The sequence below is a fragment of the Astyanax mexicanus genome, chromosome 20, assembly GCF_023375975.1.
Source record: "Astyanax mexicanus isolate ESR-SI-001 chromosome 20, AstMex3_surface, whole genome shotgun sequence".
Classification (NCBI taxonomy): Eukaryota; Metazoa; Chordata; class Actinopteri; order Characiformes; family Acestrorhamphidae; genus Astyanax; species Astyanax mexicanus.
The window spans coordinates 25,389,090-25,416,749 of NC_064427.1; the positions used below are offsets into that span (position 1 = coordinate 25,389,090).

At 38.0% G+C, this 27,660-nt stretch overlaps 1 protein-coding gene across 1 annotated transcript in view; it reads right to left on the reverse strand.

Annotated features, from left to right (window-relative positions):
- Window positions 1-25,390, reverse strand: part of plppr1 (phospholipid phosphatase related 1) — a 63,737-nt gene extending 38,347 nt beyond the window's left edge. The window contains exons 1-2 of the mRNA XM_007254081.4: window positions 25,185-25,390; window positions 5,067-5,161 (exon numbers count right to left, since the gene is read on the reverse strand). Coding sequence (XP_007254143.3) covers window positions 5,067-5,126 — 60 coding nt within the window. The 5' untranslated portion in view covers window positions 5,127-5,161; window positions 25,185-25,390. The remainder of the gene's footprint in view (window positions 1-5,066; window positions 5,162-25,184) is intronic.
- Between the last annotated feature and the right edge of the window lie 2,270 nt (window positions 25,391-27,660).

Consider the following 27,660-nt stretch of genomic DNA (forward strand, 5'->3'; position numbering starts at 1 on the left):
TAGGTCAAAGCGAAAGTAGTCAGGCATGTTTGCTGGGGTCAGGAAAATAACTCCTTTTTCTTCCCAAAGCAGTACGTGTTCAAAAGAGTGATTTATTTACATCACAAAAAACTAACCCTGCAAAAGTCACGCCTCGTAAATCACTTGGGTCCTACTTTCTCTCGTTCCATATCAATGCGTGCAGCGCTGCAACCTGACAGCTAGCCTACGTGTTTTGGTCGCTTTGTTTACTTCTCGCTTGTTGACGCGTGCGCAGCTCGCTGTCAGAATGACGCGCACTGATACGAAATGAGAGAAAGTAGGACCCAAGTGATTTACGAGGCGTGACTTTTGCAGGGTTAGTTTTTTGTGATGTAAATAAATCACTCTTTTGAACACGTACTGCTTTGGGAAGAAAAAGGAGTTATTTTCCTGACCCCAGCAAACATGCCGGACTACATTCGCTTTGACCTAAACTGGACAAGAACTCGGCTCACAGGACGCTGTGGGGGGTAAGTCAGTGTGGATGCACGACACTGGTTATGATGATGCCATACAGACTCATGTCAAAAATACCGAACTATCCCTTTAATCCACCAAGAATCCACAGATCTGCTCCAGCATTACGCAGCAAAATTACCTTCAGCCCACATGCTAAAAACTGGAACGTGTGCCCAAACACACACACGCTGGTATAGCTATTTTTATAAGGACCATCCATTCACATAATTATAACTATAGCTAATTTATCCAACACCTACCCTTACCTCAACCTCATTTTAAAATATTTTTAAACAGACAAAACACTTATATACTTGGTGAGGTCCTCACAAAAGGTAGCAAAAACCTGAACACACAAACACAAACCACACACCCTCAGTTCTCACATTAAACTGGCTCAGCCGCTGACCACAGGAACAGGAAGAGAAGGACCAGAAGATGGACAGCCTCCAGCCTCCTGCACAGTAAGTCACTGGAGGGGCCGGTAACTAACATATGTCACCATATTGAGTGAGGCTTTCAGCTACGAAGCCATTTCACAACTAGGATTATTATTATTCAGTATAGAGCATGTGATTATAGAGAGCATGTGAGTGAAACTGGCATTGTAACATCGTGCCGTAGACTACATTACCTCTCTGCTTTTAGTCTTGGCACTGCATTGCATCATAGTGACCCAAATTCCACGACTGCGTCTGGCAGGTCTTTACTTTGTTCATCGTTAGGAAGTGAGTGACAAGCATATTAATGCGTTAAAATTTATGCTGCATTCCATTTGAACTTGGATGTTGGAATTTTCTAAGTTCAAAGTCATTTTAACTTCAATTTCAGCTAAATTTTAACCCCTACAAGTTTGCATTTCTTGAAAGTCAAAAGTCGGGGGAGCCTCATAAACAAGAGCTTAAATCCAACATGTAAGCAGTGTAAGCAAAAGTAATATACAGCACATTTATTCATTCGTTTATAAAAAGCAATCTGCTTTCTGTCTATTTATGCCTCCATAAATCAGTTGCATACGCAGTACTGTTCACTTCTTTCTGTGAAAATGTTGCCATAATGTTTGGAGTAGGGCTGCAACGATTAGTCAATATTACCGACAATGTCGATTATTTAAATTTGTCAACTACAAATTTCATTGTCGACTAATCGTTAATTTGTAACAGTACCACATTACACCAAGTGCTGGGGACAAAAGTGCAATGGGAGAGTTTGTTTTTTGTCTCCAAAAGTACCTAAATCACTAAATATCAGTAATTTCCATGTTTAAACAACAAGGAAAAAATAATCGTCAGATTAGGCGACTACCGAAATAATCATTGGTTGCAGCCCTAGTTTGGAGGGGCAAAATCTTGCATACTGCACCGTTAAAAATGTGGTATTGCTAAAATATTTTCCAAGCCAGGGTAATATTAGCTAGAGGTTCATCCCTTGTTGCTTGTTTTAACACAGTAAATGCACAGACTACACTTCGATATACTCGCCTCGGAATGGCAAAAAGGCTTGCACTTAGCGGCTGATGCTAATACTGCTCCAGCAGTGCTAGCCAAGTTTAGCAGCAGGCTACTTTCCTCTGAACGGAAAAAGAGCTTGCACTTAGTGGGTTAGCGATTAGCGGTTAATGCTAATGCTGCTCCAGCCTCTAAACTAAACTGAAACTCCTGTATAATGCTGTACTTCAGCAGAGTGGCTTTACTGCTTCTTACAATCTGACTGGTAAAATTCATACATAAGGAGCACCAGATAAGAAGACGCCCGGACGATTTTTAGGAAAATTAAAGGATTTTAAGTGCATCTTATAGTGCGAAAAATACAGTATATGAACATATGTACTGTACATGTTTTGTTCATGACGAAGCCAGCTGTCAAGTTGAAAGGGTGGCTAATTGGAAGGTATACTTCCAGCATTAAATCCACTTTTTGATCCTGCATCAAATCTACACCATAGCCTAGTCCTACCATAAGCCGAAGCCTATGGTACAGCCTGAAAACCACATTAATCTTAGATTTTTCTATTACTCATTTTATTAATTTACAAAACTACTTTTTTAAAACAGAGGGATTAATTTTGGATCATCACCGGTAACTTACTTTACAAAAGTACCACAAAAAAGATGGATCAGGATGGATTGATAATCGTTTTATAATCTCATTGCAGACCTCCAATTGCAATCAAATCAAGTCGTGTGGTGCCTAGAATTTCCCATCCCTATCACCTACACAAATCCCCCATTCTCAATAATCCTCTATTGTATAAATAAAGCAAAAGTAGGCCTGTAATATTAACTGCATTTTTATCATTAGGGCTTGTGTTTCTATAACAACACATGGTTATATACAAAATCGATTCCCAGTACATTCCCAATTCCATTACATGTGCAGAGCTACAGTGAACTGAATTTATTTAACCTTTAATTTAATCAGGCAAGTCATTAACAACATATTCTTATTTACAACAGCAGCCTGGCAACCAGCAGAGTACTTAAGGAGGAGGGGATAACAACAACAACAACAACAACAACAAATAATTTAACAAACAGATAAAGCAGACTGGTTCACAGTCCCAGAGTTGTGTGTATTATGCGTGAAGCTGTAATTGCTACTGTTACAAGAACCCTCTAACACCACAGTTCTGTGTGGAAAATCACAGAATATCTCAGCTGGAGCTGAGCTAGAGTGTTAGATTATTGTTATTATTATTATTATTATTAAAATAATAGCATAGCCATTTATTTTAACAGTAAATATTGGCTATTTTAGGCAATAAAATTACTGTGGAAAACAGTGAGGTGGCCGATGTTGGGATACTTGTTCTGGTAGTATTGGCATCTAAGTAAACAAAAATATAATCATTAAAATAAAACTATCTGCACATATACTTTTGCATGGACATGGCCATAATTAGTGAAATCTCTACCAAGTTTGCTTTGGTACCAGTGTGGCATTAATGTGGCATTTGGCCCCACCCACAATCGGTATTGGCCAATCGAACTGAAAGATGATCTGCGATCGAAATCGCCCCCAAAAACATGAAATGCTGGTTTAATATCACAATCACAAAGTTTTTTTTTTTTATTTACCTCAAAATAAACAGCTTTAAAACAATATTGTTGATCTCCTGACTAACAGGGAAGGCAAAACTACTATTATTATTCTGCATTTGGCACACTGCTAACTGCACTATTTACACAACTTTGGTTAAGCAAGCAGAACAACACTTGTGGGACGTGCAAAACCCTGCATAATACACGTCAAATGAGTATTATTATTACTCTGGTACCTCAGTCCACATGCTTCTTTCACTTTTGATGACAGTTCTGTCTCTTTCAACTTGTCCAGAAATGTATGTTTAATGAAAGTATGTCCTTCAGGCACAGCTCAAAGGGTAAAATACACAACCCCACAAATACACACCCCAGCCAAGCAGCAAGAAATGCATTGAAATGCAATCTAAAGCATTGAACACAGTGTTTTTCAGCAGTAAGATATTTTCATTAGCAGTGTTTTGCTTTTAGAGCTCCAGAATAAGAAGAGCCAGGAGGATAAGATGAAGATGAGTGGGGAGACAAGAACACAGCCGTTCTGTCGAAGGATGTGAAAGCAAAACACGACTCTTGCTGTCACAGAGAAATAGGAGGAGGGGGCTGGGTAATCAGCAGCAGGTTGTGTGTGTGTGTGTGTGTGTGTTAGTCACTTCTGACACAATCCCTTACCTAACCCTCCTGACTGGCAACAAACACACACACACACACACACACACACACACACACACACACACACACTAGCTCAATTTGCTTCCATCTCTGCCCTTATAGAGCTAGTCTGACAGTAGGCCAGTCCCGCCATATCCTGCCAGTGTGAAACGGCTCAATTTTCCTCTGGGTGATATAAGGACAAGACCGCTGGCATCTGACAGCTGGTGAGTTAGTTAGCTGTCAAAAATCCGGGACAAAAATGATGAGCTAAAAGTCAAAGGGGGAACTGTAGCAATGTTTGTGTGTGTATCTGTGTATCTGTGTGTGTGTGTGTGGCTGAGGCAATGTGTATAAATGTGTGTGTATGTGTTTTTATTTGTGTGTGTTCTAGGACATCCAGAGGTCTGCCAAATGTCAATGTGTCCGTCTTACTTATAATCCACCTCTGTAGCTCAAGATCATTTAAACAGTGTGCTAGCAGGAGGCTACGTTAGCAAAGAGCTTGGCTCTGTATCAGTGCTATACAGCTTTGAGTATTTGGCGTTCACTGTTAAAAGCTTTACCGACGCAGCACAGGGTGTATGTTGGGGAGGAAAAGCCAGTCTGAAGAAGCGGGCGATGCGCTCGTCTCGGTTAGAGAAAGGCTTTGAAGTGTCGTCAGGCAGTTTTCAATGATTAAGAGGATTTGAGGGAATTTTTAATTAAATACTGAGCCAGCACTGTGAACAATGTCTCAGAAACACAGAGGATGCCTTCAACCCAGTTTCCAGTGTGCAGAGAATAAAGAGGTGAGGATGAATGTGTCCACACATACACAAGCCCACTACTAGCAACTGCACTACAACGCAAAAAAATAGTGCTCTAATTAATATCCAGTTATAACCAGAAACTTACCTCCACAAATATGAAGCATGGTATGATGGAATAGCTGCGCTGCGTGTTGTTCGACGCCATTTCCACAACTCGATCACAGTCCTATCGTTGATAGTCTGAAGAACAGAAAAAGAAAATATTAAGAACAGTGCTGTAGAGTATTAATAAAACACAGTATTACTGAAATACTACTACTATAACAGTCAGATTGTCGACACATTGTTAATGTGTGACTTGCACTGTGTGAGAAAGAGTGCGGTAGGGACATGACACAGTGTAATAGCTGTGTCCATCAAACACATTTAACTCCACAATGCTCTACAGTCTGTCTTTGCAAGTTCTTTCGCTGCACAGTTTAAACACTGACTTCTATATTACCCGTGGTGAGTTAAATCACTCCACAGAGCTGCTGAGGTGAGTTTAAACAAGCTTCACTCCTTTATTGACATCACTAACATTAGCTGGCTAAGTGTTAGGGAGATATTTTATGAAGCTCATTTACTCGTAATTTATTTGTAATCACAAATGAGGCTCCGCTACAAACATTCAATACTGTGTGCATAGTGCACATCTCGGAGAGAGAGAGACGGTGATCAATAAGGTAAGTTAGATTGGGTTTGGGAGACAAGAGTGTCAACTTTCAAAATCCCAGCAGGTTGAAACCACCCCTCATGCAGCTTTGCCATCAAGCTGCCAGCGCTCAGAGGTAGCACAATTGGCCCTGCTCCCTCGGGGTGGGTAGATGGCGCTCTCTCCCCACATCACTCTTAGGGTGATGTCCACAACACAGGGCGTCTGTGAGCTGAAGTACCGGAACCGAGTCGCTGCGCTTTCCTCTGAGCGCACCGTGCTGTGATGCTATTCAGCAATGCTGCATCAGCAGCAGCTCGAAAAGAAGCGGTGGCTGACTTCACATGTATCGGAGGAAGCATGTGTTAGTCTTCGCCCTCCTGGTGTGTTGGGGCATTACTAGTGATAGGGGGAGTCCTAATGAGTGGGTGGGTAATTGGCCATATAAATTGGGGAGAAAATGGGAAAAATTTGAAACAAAATAATAAAAAATAAAAAAATCCCAGCAGTTCTGCAAACAGTCCTTCGCATGACAAAATTCATGAAGTACTCCATCCAGCCACTTTTACCATAATCCACTTTGACAATAACCATTAATACATCTAACTAGGGGTGTGGCAAGCTCCTGTGCCCATGATCTTACGAGATTAAAACAGCACAATATTTCTCAACAGGTGTTAAATGCACAGGTAACCAAAACAAATGTTTAATCATTTTGGGTGGCAAACAAACAGAAGTGCTGGTCTGCTGGAGTGAGCTCCTGTGCACACACGCAGCTCTCTGTATCTGCTGGTTTTAACACGTTTTTAAGTGGTCAACAAAGCCTCGTTTTCCACTTTTAAACTGCAGATTGACCCAGAAACGAGAAGACACGCAGAGGTAACACAGTGACACAAAGCAGAAGATTTGGTTATAGGTTGCCAGGTCTGTATAGAATCCTCAGAGGTATTTGTACGTCTATTAAAAATTTAATGAGCTTGATTGGACAAAACATGAAATATCTTGAAATCATATATATTTTTTAATATTTAGGATAATAGATTATGTCTATTCTGAACATTTGAAATAAGATGCATCTCAGTTTATCACTGAGCAACACCTCTAACAGCAGACTAATATAGAACTGAATTAATTATTTCCATCTTCCGACACAGATGAGCTCCCTGATACTAGGGAAGCATACTTAATAGGAATTTGATAATGGAAAGCGCTGATTATTCAAACAGGGAATTAAATCATGCACTATGAAGGAGACTGGAACACTCAGAGGGTTTTATTAGAAAGCCAGTCATGTTTGCAACAACTTCCCAGCCACGGAGAGCACAGCCTAATGAATCCCATCACACCTACACAAACCAAAATAAAGGGCATGCTGTAAGCCACCTTCTTGTCTCCTTGTCAGAGATAAAGTGCATCATTAAACGCAAACAGCCTAGGCCCACAAGCTACGATGGGACTTGAGCAATAATGGAGCCATAAAAACAAACCGCAGCCTCCAGAACTCAGCAGTGGACGAGCACAGGCGGTGCTCGAGATGATTTAGTTTGGACACATCACATCGAGCAGCACCGCCGTCTCGCTAAACGTCCCTTCATTCGGGATCTGCCCCGTGCAACGCTGATCCACCATTCCATCGTAGGCCTCACACTGACAGCCAGTCATTCTGTGCCGCAGGTCCTGCACTTCAGTGTGACGAGGCTGACAGCTCAAACCAGCTAGAGCCACAGCTCAGCAACACACCATCCACTTTAGCATCACTACACTGGACCAGAGTGGCAATATGATTATATGTTGTTTAGAGCTGCAACGATTAGTCGATATAAATCGACAACGTCGATTAGAAAAAATTGTCGTCTCCAAAATGTTCATTGTCGACTAACCATCATTAGTAGCACTACACAAATTACTGGGGACAAAAATGTAACACTCAACTCCTGCATCTTCAAAAGTGCCCAATCACAACAGATTTAACATTTCCTCACTAAATATCAGCACCTTCCACATTTAAAAGGACAATGTTCTGGAAAGTTCAATGGCATTTAAATCCTACCTTCAGCTGTTTCTATCATTTTGAACCAATAGTGAAAGCTATAAAAAGGAGTCGTGCCCACAGCGAGCAGAGAGGGAGGACATGGCAGAAATAATCGTTGACTAATCGATTAATCGGAACAATAATCGGCAGATTAGTCGACTTCTAAAATAATCATTAGTTGCAGCCCTAATGTTGTTATTATATTGATACTGTGAGTTTACATTGTGCTTTTGGGAGTTCATCAGTAGTATCTTCACCAATTCTGATTAACACTGAATAACTTCATGCATTAAAAAAAGGCAGATTTCAGATATTATAGAAATCCTGCAAAGCACAATGACAAGAACAATAAATCTGGTTAAAAATAAATTCAGGTGATTATACATTTCAGCTAAAAATTGTCAGTAGAGGTAACAATGCACGATACATCGCGATGGAAAAATTAGATGATGTGCTTTGTGGGAACATTCGATTCCACGTTCTGTGTATAAAATGTCAAAACATCAGAGGTCACAATCTCACTAGTGATTTCCAGGCTTTAAATCTGATGGGTTGGAAGAGATGACCAATTCTCCATCCAGATTTTAAATTATGTAGTGGAGTAAAAAGTACGATGCTTGAATTTTAAATGCATCCTAATTAAAGGTCACAAAGTAAAAAAAAATACTTTACTAAAAATAAACAAAAGCCTATTTAAGTAGAGTAATTAATTATAATTACTTTGTTACTGGCTGCTTAGACAACGATAGGTGATTAATTGAGAAATTAAACAGCACTGTAGTTTGTTTACGATTAACACAGTACAGGAAGCATTTATACAAAGGTGCATTTTTCTTTGATTATACACTTAAGAAATAAAAAGGAGAAAAAAGTCTAATTGGTTATTATTCAAAATTTGTTACAAATATTGTGAGAGAATCAAACTGTGAGCAGAGTGCATCGTTACACCCCTAATCATCACACACTGACATGTAGGTAAACTCTAATAAACAAATAAAAAATAGCACCTTCAAAATAAGGTTGGACAAAAATGTATCAAAAATATTGCAATAGAAAAAAAAACATTTAAATAACATTCATATGATTTTTAAACACATTTTCCACATATCAGTATCACTTAAAAACCATCACAGGGCTGCACTGAGCCAGCAGCTCCAATGCAGTATTCTGAGCTTCATCGTGACTTTTTCTGTCTAACCAGTGTGGTTGCATTGACCTGTCATTAATTACAAGTGAGTAATCCAGCTAGGTGAGTCTGAAATCATCGCAACTAACCAAATATTCATAATAAGAGTTAAGAGTCCTCAGGTCAAGCAGCATTAATAAATAGATACACATCTAATAAATACACCCACTTTTTACATTGATTTGGCCATTTCATATATCTAAATTTAGTTCATATTTCCATCCAAATTGAGACATTTGAGCAGTCTAGGATTTGCAGAGCACTAAATTACACTCTCCACATGCAGCAGAGACAAAGATCAAAAAACACTAATTCTCACATAATGCAACTTAATCAACACTAATACAGTGAGAACGCAGACAATACAGTTTGGTGCATTTAGTCACACAAAGAAAAACATGTTTGCACTCAAGCTGTGCGAGTATGACTAACTGTTTAAAGCAGGGCACAATGAGCTACGTCTATTTTTGGGCATATGTTTGTTTGTCAATGTCTCAAAAAGCAAATCTGTAACATGAAAGAGGGTGCGGAATGAAAATGCCTCAGTTTCTGCCTCTGCATTTAATCAGGAACATTACAGCACAGAGTCTCAGCTCACAGCAGAGCAGCTTTATCAGCTTCAAGCCTGTTCCCATCAGATAGAGTAGAACCAATCACCTTCCTCTTCTCTATCTGCTTCTGCAGCAGTACAGCAGTACAGCAGCATGGTCAGTGAATATGTTGAAATACTGGCTTATTTTCTTGAGATTTGTTTAAGTGATCAATATTTTGTGGCAAAAGTGACACAAAGTTTGTACATCATCCTGTTTCACTACACTCTTAAGTGCATTTTAGACAGAATTCATTCTTTAAAGTAAAATAAAAGTACAATAAAACAATAAAACTTTGTTTCTCAAAAATGTATTGAATATATTAAAACAATGTCTTTTTCCTTAGGAATGTGGTTAATTCTTTAGATTGCCATCAAATATATTCAAACATCATCTTTTTCTTTAGAATTTGACTAAACATATAATATAAATGATAAACTGTGACTGAATATATAAAAAATAATGGCTTTTAATCTTGTCATGTCAATGTCATCACAATTCAAATGACAAATGACAATAAGACATTTTATGTTAAAACATAGCTTTTTCACCTTCCACATGGTGGGAAAGAGCTTCCACAGAGTACAAAAAATCCAGAGTATTCTTTTTTAGAAATTATATACATATTTTTTCCCTTCCTAACTTACAGCCTGCGGATCCTCTCACATGTAGCTCTTTAGACTAATATGTGATTTCAGGATGACCGGTAATGAGGTAATACCATAGAGAAGCTGCTGTCAGCTATCTTTTTTCCTGCCACATGATTCTTAGGCCAGACAACATATTCAGACTGAATTGGACACAAATTATAGTTAATATTTTTACTCTTTATTCTCTGGCTCTGCTATTACCGCAGAACAATTGTAGTACAGCTGAACGCAGGCTCTTTATTACCATTAGAAATACTGTCTGAACTGATTTTTGAACAACAGTGTGAGTCACTCAAGGCAGTTCAATGAGAGGAGACTGTAAAAATCAATACACACTGTAATCTAATATCAAACTCTCGCTCAGGCTCTCAAGACAGAATGACTAAAGACGACAGTGGCATTTAGTACAGCAGAAACCCTACGGTAAAATCTGAGTAATGTAAATTCTGCGTCACTGTCTTCATTTATTCTAAGAGAATGAATCAGCTTATGGGAATCTACACTGGGGACAATTGTTGCTCTTTTCTACAGCATGATGAACTATTATAGGAGTGTTTTAACACCAGTGTTATTTGGGCCAGTTAGAACAGACTACTTCACTACTGTACTCAAGTACTAAAATTCTGTATTTACTTTTTTCTCCTACTTCAACTTTTAATTCACTTCTTATTTTTCCATGAGTTTCCCATGACTTTTACTCTGATACACTGTTTATGTGCTGTATCGTTACTCACTCATTACAACTATTAAAATGTTAGGAATCATTCCGAAACCACATTATCACCGAAGCCAGAGCAGTAGATGTCCGGCACCAGGGGTCGGCAATTCAGTTTGGCTGTGGGCCAGATATTTTCCAAGCCATTACATGGCGGGCCACAATTTTTTTTTTTTTTATTAAAAATAAAGTGTAATGAGATGGAGTGCTACAGACTAGTAGCACTCCAGCCCAGAGGGTTGTTGAACCCATTTGCAGAACAGTTGATCTCAAAGCAGGTAAACCCAAGAAAAAAAGCTTCTCACCCGCTTCTCACGCTGGATAGAACCCGTGTTGTCAGGGTCACGGTCTAATACACTATCGCTGTCCTGTCTAGTGAACTGGAACTTGACTGGGGAAAAAAAATCCCTTATAAGGAGAGAGGGAGCCCAAGAACGGGTGGAAAAGCGAGAACGAGCGGAAACTAAAAAAAGTCACGCCGAGCGCAACAGAGACGCCACGAACATTGTGACTTCTCCAGAGAATGTGGACATTCTCATATTCTTAAAGAAAAACTTAAAAATATAAAAATAACAGTTGTTTTGTCTAGCCTCAAATATGTTAATAGTTTGGTACATTAAGGAGCATCTTTCTCTCAGATAAAGTTAATAATACATCTTTGTTAAAGAAAAAAAAAAGAAAGAAAATCGAAAAGTGACCCTAAAATAGGAAATAAAATCGAATCAAGGATTTAGAGAATCATGAGACCCCTAGTGAAAATGTGACTACACTTCACATTTCTGTGCTAATTGGGTGTTCAGGTCCAGTTTAACCTGACCTTTCCAAAATCTGTTTAAAAACAAAATAAATTACTAAATTGTGCAGTCCTTGTGGGCACAATGGTAACAAAATTATATATTTTAAATATAATTTATAATATCACAATTTATAAAAAAAACATTCATTATGTGCAAAACAATAATTAATGATATTTTAACATTTTAAAATGCATGAGTAGCAGCAGATTCCTAACAACTGTTATTTAAATACTCCCCCATGCATAGCACAGTAATTTGTATACAAAATGCGCTGAACTCCAGCCAATTAAACAGCACAAATTACACTCTTTGTAATGAACTGTGAATCTGTTAGCCGGTCTGATGTTGACCAGGGACGAGAGAAAGTCAACCTCTCCCTCCCATAATAACAGTGTCAGTATCACACTTTAAAAAATGTGCAATCACAGCAGCTAATATAAATATGACATGTTACAGCTCTCATTTGGCAAAGTGCTCTGTTAGTAATTATGCAGCCTGGACTCTGGAGGGGCAGATAGTGGTGAGGAAACGGGTCTAGCCCTGGTTGTTTATTCAGGGTAGTGAGTGAGGCGTTGGGGGGGGGGGGGGGGGCGGGGGGTGTACATCAGTGTAAGCCAGTCAGTTTCTACTAGTAAATAAAATATCCACAGAGACATGACTAGGCGAGGTTCACTGAATTCTGCTTCAGGCATGTTGCACACACTACTCTTCAGATCCACAGAAAAACTGTACTGAACACAGACATCGTTACAGAGCTCTCAATAGACATGGTAAGTACAGTGATTTGAAAATGTTATGGTTGTGACACTGCAGCCCTACACAAAAATTAAATGAAATACAAAAGGATTTTTAGGGTATATTCACATCTACATCTGGTTTGCCCTGGCATGAATTAGTTAAGCATTTCTTCTATGCCACGTTAAAATGCATCACAACAAAACAAGTAAGAGAAACACGTTCTCTATGCTTATTGGTCAGACATGTCGGGGGAAGAGCAAAAAAGTAAACATAAGAAGAAGGTTGTACTATAGTGTATTTAGTTAAATTTAGCTTAGAAGCAGCAAAAATTGGAATTAGTTCATAGCTACAGCAATTACATGGGTTGGACAATGAAACTGAAACACCTGTCATTTTAGTGTGGGAGGTTTCACAGCTAAATTGGCCCAGACTGGTGGCCAATCTTCATTAATTGCACATTGCACCAGTAAGAGCAGAGTGCGAAGATTCAATTAGCAGGGTAAGAGCACAGTTTTGCTCAAAATATTGCAAATTGTCTTGCTGGCGCATCCGTGACCAAGACAGTAAGTCTTTGTGATGTATCAAGAGCCACGGTGTGCAGGGTAATGTCAGCATACCACCAAGAAGGACAAACCATATCCAACAGGATTAACTGTAGACGCAAGAGGAAGCTGTCTGAAAGGGATGTTAGGGGGATTCTCATGAAGCTGCAGGGAACATGTCCATGACAATTTTTTTAAAATCAATACTTAATTCATAAAAACTCTGATATTGTGTGTAAAGTGAATAGGAAGTACTGTATGGATCAATTGTTTTCATCATCATATAAAATTATTTTTATATAAATTAAATCAAAAATATATGGAAATTCTCATTACCGTTATGTGTCCGTATCCCTTCTTTCTAATTTTAAGGTAAACCATATTAAAAGTACTAAGCATATCGAATCAATAAAATAGGGTAAAGTCATTTAAAATATCTATATTTATACATGATATAAACATTTTTTGTGTTGAACAAAAAAAATGTACTTGATTTTAAACAAAATATCTGTGTCCGAACAATTTTTTTCTCATTACCGTTTCATGATTTTACCCCCCTATAAAAATTACACTGTGCCTTTAAATTGATCAGCTATCCCATGATGCATCACTTCAGAGACAAGCTTCAAAATGGAGATAAGGTCAGTTGGTCACTCTTCTCTCCCTTTGAGAAATCTGTGTTAATATTGCTAAAACTGTCCTCAATTACACTGGCTATTATCATTACCGTTATGGTTTAATACTCATTACTTTAAAAAATATAAAAATAAATTATTTCATGAATATTATCACAATATAAGGCTTTGACATCTGGCAAAGTTATAGGTTGTTAGCATATTAGCATTTTAAGTTATTTGTGAAATTAGCCAAGAGCATCTCATTACCGTTACTCAATATTCTCATTACCATGCATTGTGAGGGCCATAACTGTAATAAGAACCATTGAGCTGGTAATGACATTCTTATGTAAGACTGCTAAAAGAGTCATTTAACAGAGTTTATTTGATCATTTATGGTAATTCATTATATATATATATATTTATCATTTTTGGTAATTATAAATATATATAGATGATGGTTGTAATTATAATTATTTTCGTATGATTTTTACTTTCTGATGGAAAAAGTAGCTTACATGCAGGTGGATTTTCCACTATTTATGTAGTACATAACAGTGTACTATTTACTATATATACAAATAAATAAATAAATAAATATAAATATATATATATATATAAATATATATATATATATATATATATATATATATATATATATATATATATATATATATATATATATATAACAATGTCATTGATGTTTATACTCTTTTGATTAGTCTAATGATTATATTCATTTTTTGGAGACTGACAGAGATTGCACGCAAGAAGGCAGCAGCCAAGGCTAGAGTTTCTTGAGATTTGCTTGTTTTTCTGGTTCCATGGTTTGTTATACAATTGCCTTAACCCTTGTTTGGTGTTCATATTTTTGCTACTCGTTTACTTTGTTACTTGTATTTAATTCAGCAAAATTAAGCAATTTTACATTGAAATGCTTTACACATGCTTGCTTCACCTAAATTGCAAGCAATATAAACAGCTTACATGGTTAATATTTGCCCTTTTCCTTTCTTATGTTACATTTCTTTCAAAAAGTGCTACTCTTTTTTATTAGTTTTTTAATAAAATGTAAAAGAAAATGAATTAAACTCAAGATATGAGAAGAAAATTTGTTTAGTTTCAAATTTACAAATGTAAATGTGTGTACAGTGTGTGTTTATCAAAAATGTGTTTTTATGAAAAAAAAAATGAGCCAATGCCAATGAGTTTGAAAAAATATTTTTTTTCAGTTTCATTTGATGAAAAATGAAAACGGGTCCCACAGACCCGAACACCACACAAGGGTTAACTAAGTTTCATTACCGTTACATTTATTCTCATTACCGTTTAATTGTGTTCTCATTACCGTTATGGATCTAAAATGTTAATTTTTTTTAAATGTTTCACATCTTATCATAACTTTCCTTCATTTTATTATAGTATATCCCTCACCTGTTGTCCACATGAGTTTTTGATCAAACATATTCTAAAATAATTTCCATTAATTAAAAAATTTAAAGATATTTTACAAATGTTGTATCGGTAATGAGAGTTGCTTAACTATAAATAAATAAATAAAAAAGATCAAAGTAATTGTCAAGGACTGTGCTGTTAAGTTGATGGAATTTGTTGTGGAAATATGAAATTAATCATCAAAAAAAGTTTTGAACCGTTGATCTAGCTTCGTCATTTACTGTAACGGTAATGAGAATTATTCTGGATCATATCAGATTCAAATGATAAAATTCTATTTAAAAAAATATGAAAAATAATCAATATAGTAAAATACACATTCTATTTTACCTTCTCAACTTGAAAAAATGCTGCAATGAGGTGAAAAACTTTATGTTAATGTGAAGGTCTTCGTGAGAATCACCTGTTAACCCGGATTGTATCCAAAAAATTTTATCCGGGTGCTAACCCGGATTGTATCCAAAAAACATAAAACCACGGCTGCTTAAATCACGGCAGAATTCAATGTGCACCTCAACTCTCCTGTTTCCACCAGAACTGTCCGTCAGAACAATAAATTAATGTGGTCTAAAACCAAGTGTTTCAATTTTACTGTCTAACCCCTGTATCTTCCAATAAACCAAATCAAACTGCACTTAAACAGTCCTTAAAATGTCCTGATAATACCAGAAAAATCTACCAGACAGTGTTTGGATATACTTTGACCAAATTCTGCTTACACTTGAACAGACACGTTTCTAATAGCATTGTGGAATAAACAAAGTATTGCAGTGTGCGCTAAACAGTGTGTACTATAAGGCTGGACAATACTGTCAAAAATTAAAAATCACTATGTTTCCTAATTTCGCAGTATTTCTTATAATCACAATAATGGTACAAACTGTATAAAAGCCACCACTCGTGTTGTTAAAAGACCTTTAAACAATTATGATATAATATTTGGAAATGCAGATAGAAGGAACCAGCGATGGCAGATCACCAAAACCTGGTTTCAAATAATCTACAGTATTTAATAATGGATTTAATTTCATTTTAATGTCATTTAACTTAACAGGATATTTTTTACACACTGTTATGAAATGTATAGTGCTCATTAAGCACTGATGATATCCTCAATATGCTTAATAAAAGAATACTGCCGAAAAAAATATGAGAATTTATTACAATACAACAGAATTTATCATATTGCCCAGCTCTACTATAGCCTATAATCAACTGCTAGACAAAAATCATACAGTGGAATACATTATTCCCTGTGCAGCAGAAAATCATAATGCTGACATTCAATTTTTTTTTTTTACATTCTCTTCACTTCTTTACATTTTCCAGCCACAGGGAAGCTTTTGATCCTACATGACATTCAAATTTGTGTGTCAGCTCAGATCCAAAGTTAGATCAAATGCGCAACAGAGTTGAGGAATTCGCTCCCGTTCTGGCGCTTCATCTTAACCGAACAGCTTGCGACCAGCTAAACTCTTTCTTTCAGGGGATTCGACTTTATTAGGCTAAGGCTCGCATCATCAGGACGTTTTCCAAAGCATCCAAACACTATCTTCAGAAAACACTCTGCTCTGTCTGATTAAAAAAGAAATAAAAGAAAATAAAAAAGGAGACTGGCACTCCAGATTTAGATCAAATAAGCCATCATTTTGTATTCTGTCACTTGAGAGAACAACACGCAGCTGTTCAGGACAGATTTAGTAGTCGCTCGTGTGAAAAAGGAACGCCATAGACTTCTTTTACGGCCACATAAACAAGATGCAGCATGGATCAATGAGCACAAGAGCAATAAAAAAAATAAAAAAAATGGGGAAGCGTTCAGGATTAGCAGGCAGGGAACGCTGTACAAATCCACATTTAAGTGCAGATATCCTCCAGGTCCCCAATAGGATTGGATGGAAGATAAGTAGACCTTTGACCCGACCAGTCGCTGGAGATATGCTGTATCTTTACCCTGCCCTCTCTAGAGAATGACAATCTCTCGTTTTCATTTTACCCAGAGATCCAAGCATTCTCCCCAGGGACTGACCATGACATATCTCCAGTCACTGCCCACATCAGAGAGCCTCTCTGACTACCATGGGGGTAATGCAATACCAGTTAGCAGACAGCAGTAATGGGCTAGAAGGTCTAAGGGTTCTTTCTTCAGGGACAGCTGGCACAGAAACCATGCGGTGTGGACACTTTTGTGGACAGTTTGTTTTCTTTCTTTCCACTTTCCTACTGAGAGAACAATAACAGTGGGGTTTCACAGCGGCTTTAGATGCTGTAAAACAATGATGCTGGGAAAAGGCGTTCAAGCCAAATCATGGAAATAGTACTTTTTATTGGGGAATCTTAGCTGTACTTGAATTCAAGAGCACTAGGCATATTAATTTAGAGCAAAGATGTACAAAATAGCATGTTTACTGAAGCAAAATACACAACTGATACTTAAAAAATATATAATTTACTACAGAAGCACTGGTATCTAATATTCCACATGAACATCCAGTACATGTATCTCCATAAAAATTATTTTAATAAATGATATACATGCCATTTTTCTTTACTACAGTCTGCTCTAGGTTGGTTGGTTGTTTGGTTTTATCGCCACTTTAGCACAAATTTGGCTATTTATGACATACACTTGGTTTCATATGTCTAGATAGAGTACAGTTGTTTAAAGGTTATAGCATGATAAGGGAACTACAACTCACTACATATGTATTGTAAATGTAAATTTAGGTGTTCGAGGTTAAGATGTGATAAAAAAAAAGGTAAAATCTTCCCTGGTGTTTTTTTTTTCTTAAAAAGGTCTCAGTCTGTTCTAGTTGTTCAGTTGCCTCAGTGTTGACCAAGCTGACCATCAGTAAAGTGTTTCCAGTTTACCACCCAACCCTAACATGCAGGATTAGTATGTTATTAAGGGAACAATGCATGAAATCGCACTTGTTTTTGAGGTAAAACCCTCCTTCTAAGAATTAAAACAACCCTTCAAGCAGCTGATGTAGATATGTATGCCATCTGTTGCACCATTCAAGGTGGAAAGAGAACGTTGACTATCTAACTAGCTAGCTAGCTATTAAGAATAAGTACAAGCAATTTGTTTTTGCTTGTTATGAAGAAATTGCCAATAAAACATGTCCATGAAACTGCACATTAAAGAATGGTAATAGTGTTTGTCAGTTTTACCAATGAAAATACTTTTCCTTGTGCTGAAATTGTGACAGTGATTTTCAGCTCTTTATTTTGAGTGTGACTTTGAAAAATCTTGGTTTGAAAGGCCATGGAGACCTAACACATTAACCCCTGGCTGTGCACACCCAGTGGTGGGGCAAAGGGGTGAAATGGGATTGAGCCTTAATGTCAGTCAGTTTCATTCCTTGATTAATTCCAGTCCTATATACAATGTCTGCCATAGTAGACATCAACATCAGGACCAAATCTACTTGGTAGATTGGTTAGTAATGATCATTACTGGTTACAAGCACAATAAAAAAAAATTAAATAGTTATTTTAACCAAGTACTACTTAAACATTCTCTTATACTGATTACTATGTGTTTTAATGCCCAACGTAAAGAATTTTGTCTATCTTGCTCCTGAAGCCTCCAAAATCAGCATTAAAAAACCCTGTGTAAGAGCATCTCCAACGTGGTCAGTACTAATGTGGTCCGAGCAAGGATAATCACTGAACCAGCAGCAACAGGGCTAAGGGTAGCTAATGATTACTGATGTGATTTATGGAACCCCTAAAGCACAAATATACAGTATACATTGAGGATCTGCTGTCAACATATTGGTGGCAGCTACAGTTCTTCTAGAAGCACAAGGGGGTTCTAGCCAATATCAGGCAGGTCCTTCTAAGTAATTGATTATCAGCGCAAGTCCAATTGACGTTCTACAACCACTACAGCATGATGCTTCTCATTACTTACTAGGGAAGCCTCTGAGGTAATGTTCAATGTCATCAGAAGGTTAATAAGGATGCTCTCATCAGCTGTATGCAGTCAACTATGCAGTGACTATCACTGTTACTAAATGATGACTCAGGTTGTTTGCTTCTTCTTCATAGTGAAGTATAGGATGGGGCCTGCTTATTAGCTGATTCAGAAAAAAGGAAAGGAAATGGATCATTATGTCTGTTTTAAGCAGATTCAGAGAAACTCATCATTTGGTATAGTTCATAAATAAATCAACCGTGATTTTAATTCCTTGAACCGCTGGACGGATATTCTGAAGCACTGTCTAACTACCTCTTTGACCCGTTTAAGAAATGAAAGAATGCTAATGAGGGACTTGTGTAAGGGGGAGAATTCTGCATAAATCTTTTTGGCAGACGTGAATCTTAAGCTCTGCACGCAGATAAAAAAAGTCTTGAGGACTCTGTACGTCAATTACTGATCCCGTTCCCATTCTCCTGCAATTAACAAAAGGGTAAAATCCATTACAGGCACATGGGGAAGTCAGCATGTGCCCAGCAAAAAAAAACCTCCCATTCTTTTGGGAAATGCTGCATCTTCCCTGCAGTTCAAGTGGTGGGTAATTAAAAACTTGACTGAGAGGTGTTTCAGATTAGCTGCCTTAGAGAATTAGAATATAAGCGAGAGAGAGGGAGAGGGATGGAGAGGAAAAGAGAGGAAGAGAGAATTAATGCTTCCATCATTAATCACCCAGTGTCGACAGTTGCAGTGGACTTCACACCTGACGAACATCAGATTCTGCACGCTTTATCGCACCTCCGGTACAGCTGGGATTTTTTTTTTATTGCAGCTGAAGCTCTGAACCACTGGGGATCTACCAATACATAAACATTTCTAACACTGCCAGTGCATTATGTCAGAGCTGTGTCAATGTTGACAAGGGAAACAACAACAACCCATCCACAATGCTGCCATGGTAGGTGCTAGGAATGTTTGCCATCTTTTACATTCCTTAATCTATCAACTGCAAACAGAAGAAAGTTCTGCATTATGCCAAGTGAAAACTACATAACAGCCCTGTCGCAGACAGTTTTTGAAGACTGCCCACCAAATACTCAGGCCAGAGCCAAATCATTCACAATTCAATCATTCAATAGTTCAATACTAAAAGATGCAACCTGGAAGCTTGATGAATGATCGCAGACGCCTCAAAAGCATCCAGCAAATCTCTGGGTTTAGTATCTGAACCTGTTGATGACTAAATCTGGAGGTGTGAAAACTGTTGTGACTAGCTACAGCCAACGAGAATGCAAGACTTTGGGTGAGGAAAAAGCTCAGAGTGAAGTTAGACAACATCAAAAAGCATAACAAGATGCAATTTTGTCAGTGGAAAATCAATGCTTACAAGAACCACAAGTCACATTTGTGTGACATCCACATGCTTCTTTCACTTCCAGTGAAAGTTCTGTATCTCCCAGCTTGTCCAGAAATTAAAGTGTAAAGCATATCCCTTCAGGTGAGGCTCAAAGCACACGTTACATGTCCTTACTGTGAGGAAATCAAGCAATATACCTTGCATAATGCTGCTTTAATTAAGATAGCCAGTTACCAGTTTGACACTTACTCAAGCTTTTAAGAATCTTCCCTTTGCATGGGTGTTCTTAGCAAACCAATCTAGACCAAGTACACTCCAGATACTTCAGTGATCACCAAAATATAAAATAACCTGCCTAAAATCACATGACTAAAAAAAAGGCCACAACCCAAAGCTTGAGAATCTAAAATAGATCGGTCATGAGTTATTGAGAAAAATATTTTTGTTTTGTTTAAAAGATGACTTATGTAGACAATGCAAATGGTGTCACTTTCAGTAAGCTTGTGTTAGAGTTTAATGTGAACTACTTTCAGTATGTAAGTAAAGGTGAAATGTTAGAAAGTGAACATAAACTAAATTACTACTCAAAATTAAACTGGATCCACACTTTATTTGTAGATTCATAATAATCAGTTAAATGTAAATGGTGTTCACTGAGCCTTGACCTAGAACTAAGTATGCAAACAATGCAGCCTCTGTGGAATGAAAAAAAAAAGTGTTACACTTTTTGACTTAAAATTAAGTACTTAATATTTTGCTTTAATTAATTTACACTACGATAGGAAGTCTTCTAAAGTTTCACATCCAACATGCTGCACATTTAGCATAGAAACATTCGGTGCTGCTTAGGTATTTTATGATCTGTGCATTTTTCCTAAATGGTCACAGTATGTGGAACCAAATTTCACAACTGGCACCTGACTATGGTGAGTGTAAGTCTCTTTTACAGAGGATTGGGCATATACTAGTCATTTAAAATTTAAAAAAACTGAACTGAAAACACTTTCCCTAATATATAATCTTTATTTTCTATTATTCTGTTTTTTTACACTTTTATAACTTAAACATATTAAAGTTTGTAGCCAGCCCTGCATAAAAATGTGCCTTATGCAAGACTGTTAACATTTACTGCCTTAATGTACTTCAAACTACCTCAAGGAGGGCTACAAAACACTGGGTCGAACAAACTGTAACTCGCACAACTATCTGTTCTAAATAAATGAAACTTGCATTTGGAAGTGTGTTTTTGTTTCTGAACCAAACCATTAGTTGACTTTGTCAACTAAAGTTAAACTGAATGGATTAGGCCTGGCAGATGGTTGAAAGAACCAAAGGTTTAAATTTCACACTAAACAGCAGGTCACCTTTATCCATGTCTAAAAAACTGGCCAATGTTTTTTTAAGACGGTAAGATATCAGGAATCGCCACCACAATGCAAACATCTGTAAGGTGAATCAAACCTTCTGCATATACTAACACCCCTAGTACTGGGATTGAATGATCATTAACTGCATGAGTTGACTTAATTTTAAGATTTTAGGCATGTTGCACTTTAAATAAAAATGTGTCTTCCAACTGGAGGCTAAAATCTCAATTCAGGATTAAAAACATACACAAAGGTTTTATGAATGTGCAAGTTTTGAATGAGTTCTGAATTGGAGGTGGTTAAGCCTGGCAGATGGTTGAAATCATCATAGGTTCAGATTTCATCCTGAACAGCAGGTTCACCTGATCCTTTTCAGATATTTCATGAAAAGACTGGAAATCTGGAATACAGAAATCTATCACAGCAATGCAAACATATGTAGTGTGAACCAAGGCTTGCCTTGTTTTTGGTTATGACAATCTCGTACCAGTATTTTTTTGCACTTTAGTCCAATATAGTTCAAGTCTATGTTGGTACATCTTTGTAAAATAATCTAGAGCTTCACATAATTGACTCTCAACACAACAAACAGCACTCCAAGCACAATGGACTTTTAGTTAAAACAGTGGTTCATACTATCTCGCGGCCAAAAATTTGAATCATGAAGCCAGCCAATGGAGAACAAAAGCTTGAAAGTGGTCAAAAGCTTGAAAACACCTACAGTTTGGATTACATCCTAAACATCAGGTCCACCTCATCCTCTTTGGGTGTTTCACAAGAAAGAATGGGAATGTTATATCAGTTCAGGGTCCACAAACAAGGCATTGGAATAAACACTAATGTGCTCAACAAACTTTTTGCAAGTTTGCTTGTAGGCCCTTAAGATCCTTTGTTTTTCAACAATTTATATATGTGCAGCTAAGGGCACTAGTAGATCCAAACTGAGGAAATAAAATCAATCACATACTTGAATTATCTAAGCACAGATTTGCAGAACTGCTGGAGTCCCCCTGCAGTGCTCTGTTCACTTTAGCTAGTGCTTTCCCTGCTCCAACACTCCCATTTCAGCCTCATGAAGGGCTTATTAATGAGCTGATAAGGAGGAGAAAAGCTAGCTAAATAAGCAGGACAGGGGTATCCAAGACCAGGACTCGGAACTGATGCCCTAACCTGATCGATTTAGAGTCTTAAGGTTAAACAAACCCATATTTTTTACGTTTCCTTGGCTTTTAGGAACTGCACACTGTCATGCTTTTTGGCTTGCTTATAAATATCCTGAGGAAGGTGCATAAGATGCAAAAGCAGCACCCCGTGGCCTTCATGTGGGCTGAATAATGACTAAAGCAGCCATAATGTGGAATATCAGGGATTGAGGATGAAGTAGTGTGGGGATGGTAACGTTAAAGAAAATAGAGAGCTAGTTAAATCAGGCTTCAGCTTCAGCAAATTGAACCCAGCGTGTTGTCTCAGAGGGAAAGAGAAAAGTGCTTTTGAACCAGGCTATAAAAATCTTAAATAAAAACTCTCTGGCTTAACATATTGAGTGAAAAACTTCAGGTTACAGCTAAAGACAGGTGTCCAGTCAAGTCAGCTAGTTAGTTAGAAAACTTGACCAACCTATTACTAGCACAGTGTGATAAAACTGTGGTAGCTAGCTAGTGAAAAGCTAACAATGCAGCCAAATGTAAGTCATGTAAAACTGTATTATTTTTTTTATTCTCAAAATTGGCTTTGTAGAATGAAGTCAAGATTTGCAGTAGTTTGGAAACCTAGCTATTTAACGGTGGCAAACGTTACATTACAGCTAAATTTGACTCATTTAAGGCTTAATTTCCTTGCTAAACAGCGGTCTGACAACAGCGACCTGTAAAACTATGGTAAATTAGATAAACCTAGCAAAATATGGTAACGTTACCCTAGCTAGGTTAGTTAAGCTGACTAACTAGCGTTAACTAAGTTACCTTATAGTGTGGTCGTCTGGTTCGCTTAACATAGTTAAGGTTTTTGTGATTCAAATACATCAGAAAACAAGAAAAACTTAATTACAGCTAAATTGGACTAATTTTATTGTTAATTTCATCCCTAAACACATCTCTGAAGACAGTGGTCCAGCCAGGTCGGTGGTGGTGTGGTAGTTAAGTTAAATAGCTAACGTTAGCCAGCTTAGCTTGCTAAAACAGTGGTAGCGTTAACTAACTAGCTAACAAACTAGCTTAACTAATTTGCTAGCTGTCTGGATTGTGGTAAAGGAAAAGCTTTGGTTTAAAGATTTTGTGTTTTTAAAGAAATAGAAAATAAGGAAAACATTTTATTATATATATTTTATTATTGTTATGATCTGCAGTAGTGTGGAAGTTGGATAACCTAGCTAAGCCTATCTAACTAACTAGCTAATTAACTAGCTGAAACTGTGGTAGTGAAAAGTTCTGCTTTGCCGAACATTATTAAAGCCTTTGACTTAACGTTAAATAGTTAAAAAATAAGTTAAAAGGTTGAAAACTTCACATTACAGCTAAATTTGACTTATTTTAGGCTTAATTTCTCAAGACAAAAGTCCAGCCAAGAACTGCAGTACTGTGGTAAACCTAGTGTGGTAAACGTTAGTTAATACAGTGGTAGGGGTTGGCTCTGGTTTGCTTAAGATATTTAAAGCTTTTGTGATTAAAAAGAAACCAGAATCTTCCTCAAATACATCTGAAGACAGTGTGGATCTGTGGTGCTGTGGTAACTAGCTAACGTTAGCTAGGTTAGCCTGCTGAAAAGGTGATAAAGGTAACGTTAACTAGCTAGTTAGCTAACTTTCCTAGGTTACATTAGCTTTATAATATGTAAAGTTAACGTAATGGTTTGTGACTTGTTAAAATTACACATTATAGCTAGTTAAATGTGCTAATTTAAGACAATCAATGTTTTTTCCTAAAAAATAGCTCTGAGCTTTAGTTTAATTAACGTAAAGTATAAATAAAGTAGAAAACGTGTAAAAATGTAACATTACAGCTAGCTAGCGTTAAATATGACTCCTTTCATTTCTAAATACAGCTCTGGAGACAGTGGTAGCTAAAACGGTGGTTACTAACCTAAAGCTAGCTTATTAACTTATAGCGTTACTTTTAAGCTTAGTGACTGAAATAAATAAAAAAACGTCTGAAATTCCACATTATAGCTAAATGTGACAAATTTAACCCATAATTCCATCCACAAATGCAGCTCTGGAGACAGGTGTCAGTCTGTTGGTGTGAAGCTAGCTAGCGTTAACAAGTGAACAGTCCAACGACCAACGCTGAACATTAGAAGCTCCCCTTCTTGAACAGCATGTAGCATCCACTCATCGCCTCTTTACACGCTAACCTAGCTGGGTTATCTCAGATTTCACGTTTTTAACAGCCTTTCTTTCAAGATTTCACCTCATAAATACAGCAGCCAAACTTCTAACAAACCTTTCAATCCATAAACTGGACACAGCAATCTATCCATTTAGCTATTTAGCCTCCACACACCCACAATAGCAGGTTGTAGTGTGAGGTGGTTGGTTGACCAGCGAGGATCCCACGGTCGCCCCGCTTCTCCCCATCAGCCTCTCAGCCTCATCCTCTCAACTTACCGCCGCAGTTGACGGAGGCTCCACTCCGATAAAAGGTAAAAACCCATGGAAGAAAGCGAAAAAGGCAGAGAAAGACGCGTCCGGTCGGTCAGGCTAGTCCATCACGCCGCGGAGGCGCCGCAGTCCGCGCTGCCTGGGTGTTAGATATCTCCGTGATTAACGTTTAGTGGCGGCTATCGCTGATGCTAGCGGAGTTGATTCAGGCGCTGAGGAGGGGGCGGGGTTCGCACGCCACGGATTTTTTATTGCACCCGTATTCCGCGTAGTCCCGCCCCTCTGCTCTGCAATTGGCTAGTGTGGCTGGTGTAGTCGGACTTTGCGCTCTTTGATTGGCTGAGAGGTTGTACGCTCATAAGCAGTGCGCCAATCAGTGAGCATGAACGAGTAACCAGCCAGTTAGCCAATCTGGTCAATTCAATGCCTATTGAGCGGGAGGCGGGATTTTGGTGGAAATGGAAAACGAGTGGGAAAAGAAACACTTCACTCACGAACACACACACACACACACACACACACACACACACACACATACACACATATACACACACACACGCACACACACTCGCTCCAGCTCTCACACACATGGCGTGTATTGCTATATTTGTGGGACCTTTCCATTGAATTTTATTCATTATTTATAGGGGCAGTTTCCCAGACAGGGATTAAGCTTAGTATTTTTAATTTAAAGGGAAATCTCCATTGAGAATTCTGTGCACTCCAAGACTAGGCTTAATCCCGTTTAGGAAACGGACACATGATACTATAAAGGTAACTATGAATTAAATTATATGAAGCAAAACAGCATTATTATTAGTAAAAAAAATACTTAAATAGACTATTTTATTTAGTAATAGAAGTAGTGGTAGTAGAAAGCTCTAGTTTGCTTGACATATTTATAGCTATTGTGATTTAAATAGATCAGAAAACAAGGAAAACTTTTAATTATAGCTAAATTTGACTAGTTTTAATGTTTTTTTCCTCCCTGTCTACCCAATGTTGTTTTGTTTTATGTGTTCTTCTGTCTTTGTTTGAAATGTTAAAGAGACTTAGCTTAGTTTACTGGTACAAAAAAAATGCTCTTTTCCATGAGTAACGTTCTACTTTAAATGTCCCTGAAGTTAGGACGTATTGGACGTAAGACACACACATTTCAAGCAGTTTTAGATACCTGCAACCTGTCCTAATGAAAGTTAGCCATTTCTGGAAATCTGCCACTTATGAAATTGTAATGTTGATTCATTCTAAATGTATGATCTATATTTTAAAGCCCTGACAGTTCTATACCATGCAGGTTTGGATGACGATTGGTTCATACAACATTATATAAATATTATAGTCATATTTGTGCCACAGCACCTTTTTTTAAATAAGTATCATTACTATTATTAAAATGCCTCTTACAATTCTATGCAGCCAATGGCAGTCTATCAAAATTATCCTTGTCTGCTTTTTTTTATTTGTAAGGAATTTAGTCCTACTGAGTCCCTTATGATATACTGATATCCATCCAATCTTCCTGGAGTATAAGACATGTGGTTTCAATAAAGTGCTAAATACAAAATGCACACACAAAACAACCCATGGGTGAAAATGCACATGCACGCACAAGCGTACAAACACACACACACACACACACACACACACACACACACACATTTACTCACATAAGGCTCAAGCAGTGCTCACTCAAGCGTAAAAGGGGGACACAAACAACTAGAGCAACCAGAGCAAGCCCCGCTCTCTCAACCGGCTTGAGAACGCTAGGCTAAGCTGCAAAAGCGGGACACTGAAGACAACCCCCTCCCTAACACACACCCCACTCCCCAACAACACACATCTACACACACCCATTGCTGTCCACCAAGCCATGTGCATATCTGCAGTGTTACTGTGAAGCTAGCTACTGTTTAAGAAATCCAGGATCCACCAATGTCCCCCTACATGTGCACGCGACTGGGGGGGTGCACTCTCATTCAACCTGCTCTGGATTCGCAATGAACCCACCCTCACTCATCATTACAGCATAATCTGGTGTGGCAGGCGATGCTCACACATCTGCTCACACATTAGCGGATAGTGTGCGCTGTCAGCTAAGCCGTTCACTCCGAGGAGACGAGGACAAAGGGACTGAAGGAATGCAGGCTAGCTAGCGCGTGTTGCTCTCCCGGCATGACGCCCCCCTCCTCCAGACCAGCAGCTTTCATTGGCTTCTGAAAAGGAGTCCCTCCTTTGTGCTTGCTTAACCATCAGCCATGCCTGGCCAGTGCCATCTTATGTCCAAATTGATCTGGCTACACTGCAGGCTGTCATCATATGGCAGACGACCACCAGCTCCATCGCACAGCTAATTCCTCTTATGCTGCTCTGATTTAGAGAGATTTCAACCATCTGGACACGGATCCTTCCATATTGATCTGGCTGACTGGGTTGTAAGTGTAGACTTTCGCCGTCCCTCTGTCCCAATGTCCACACAGTT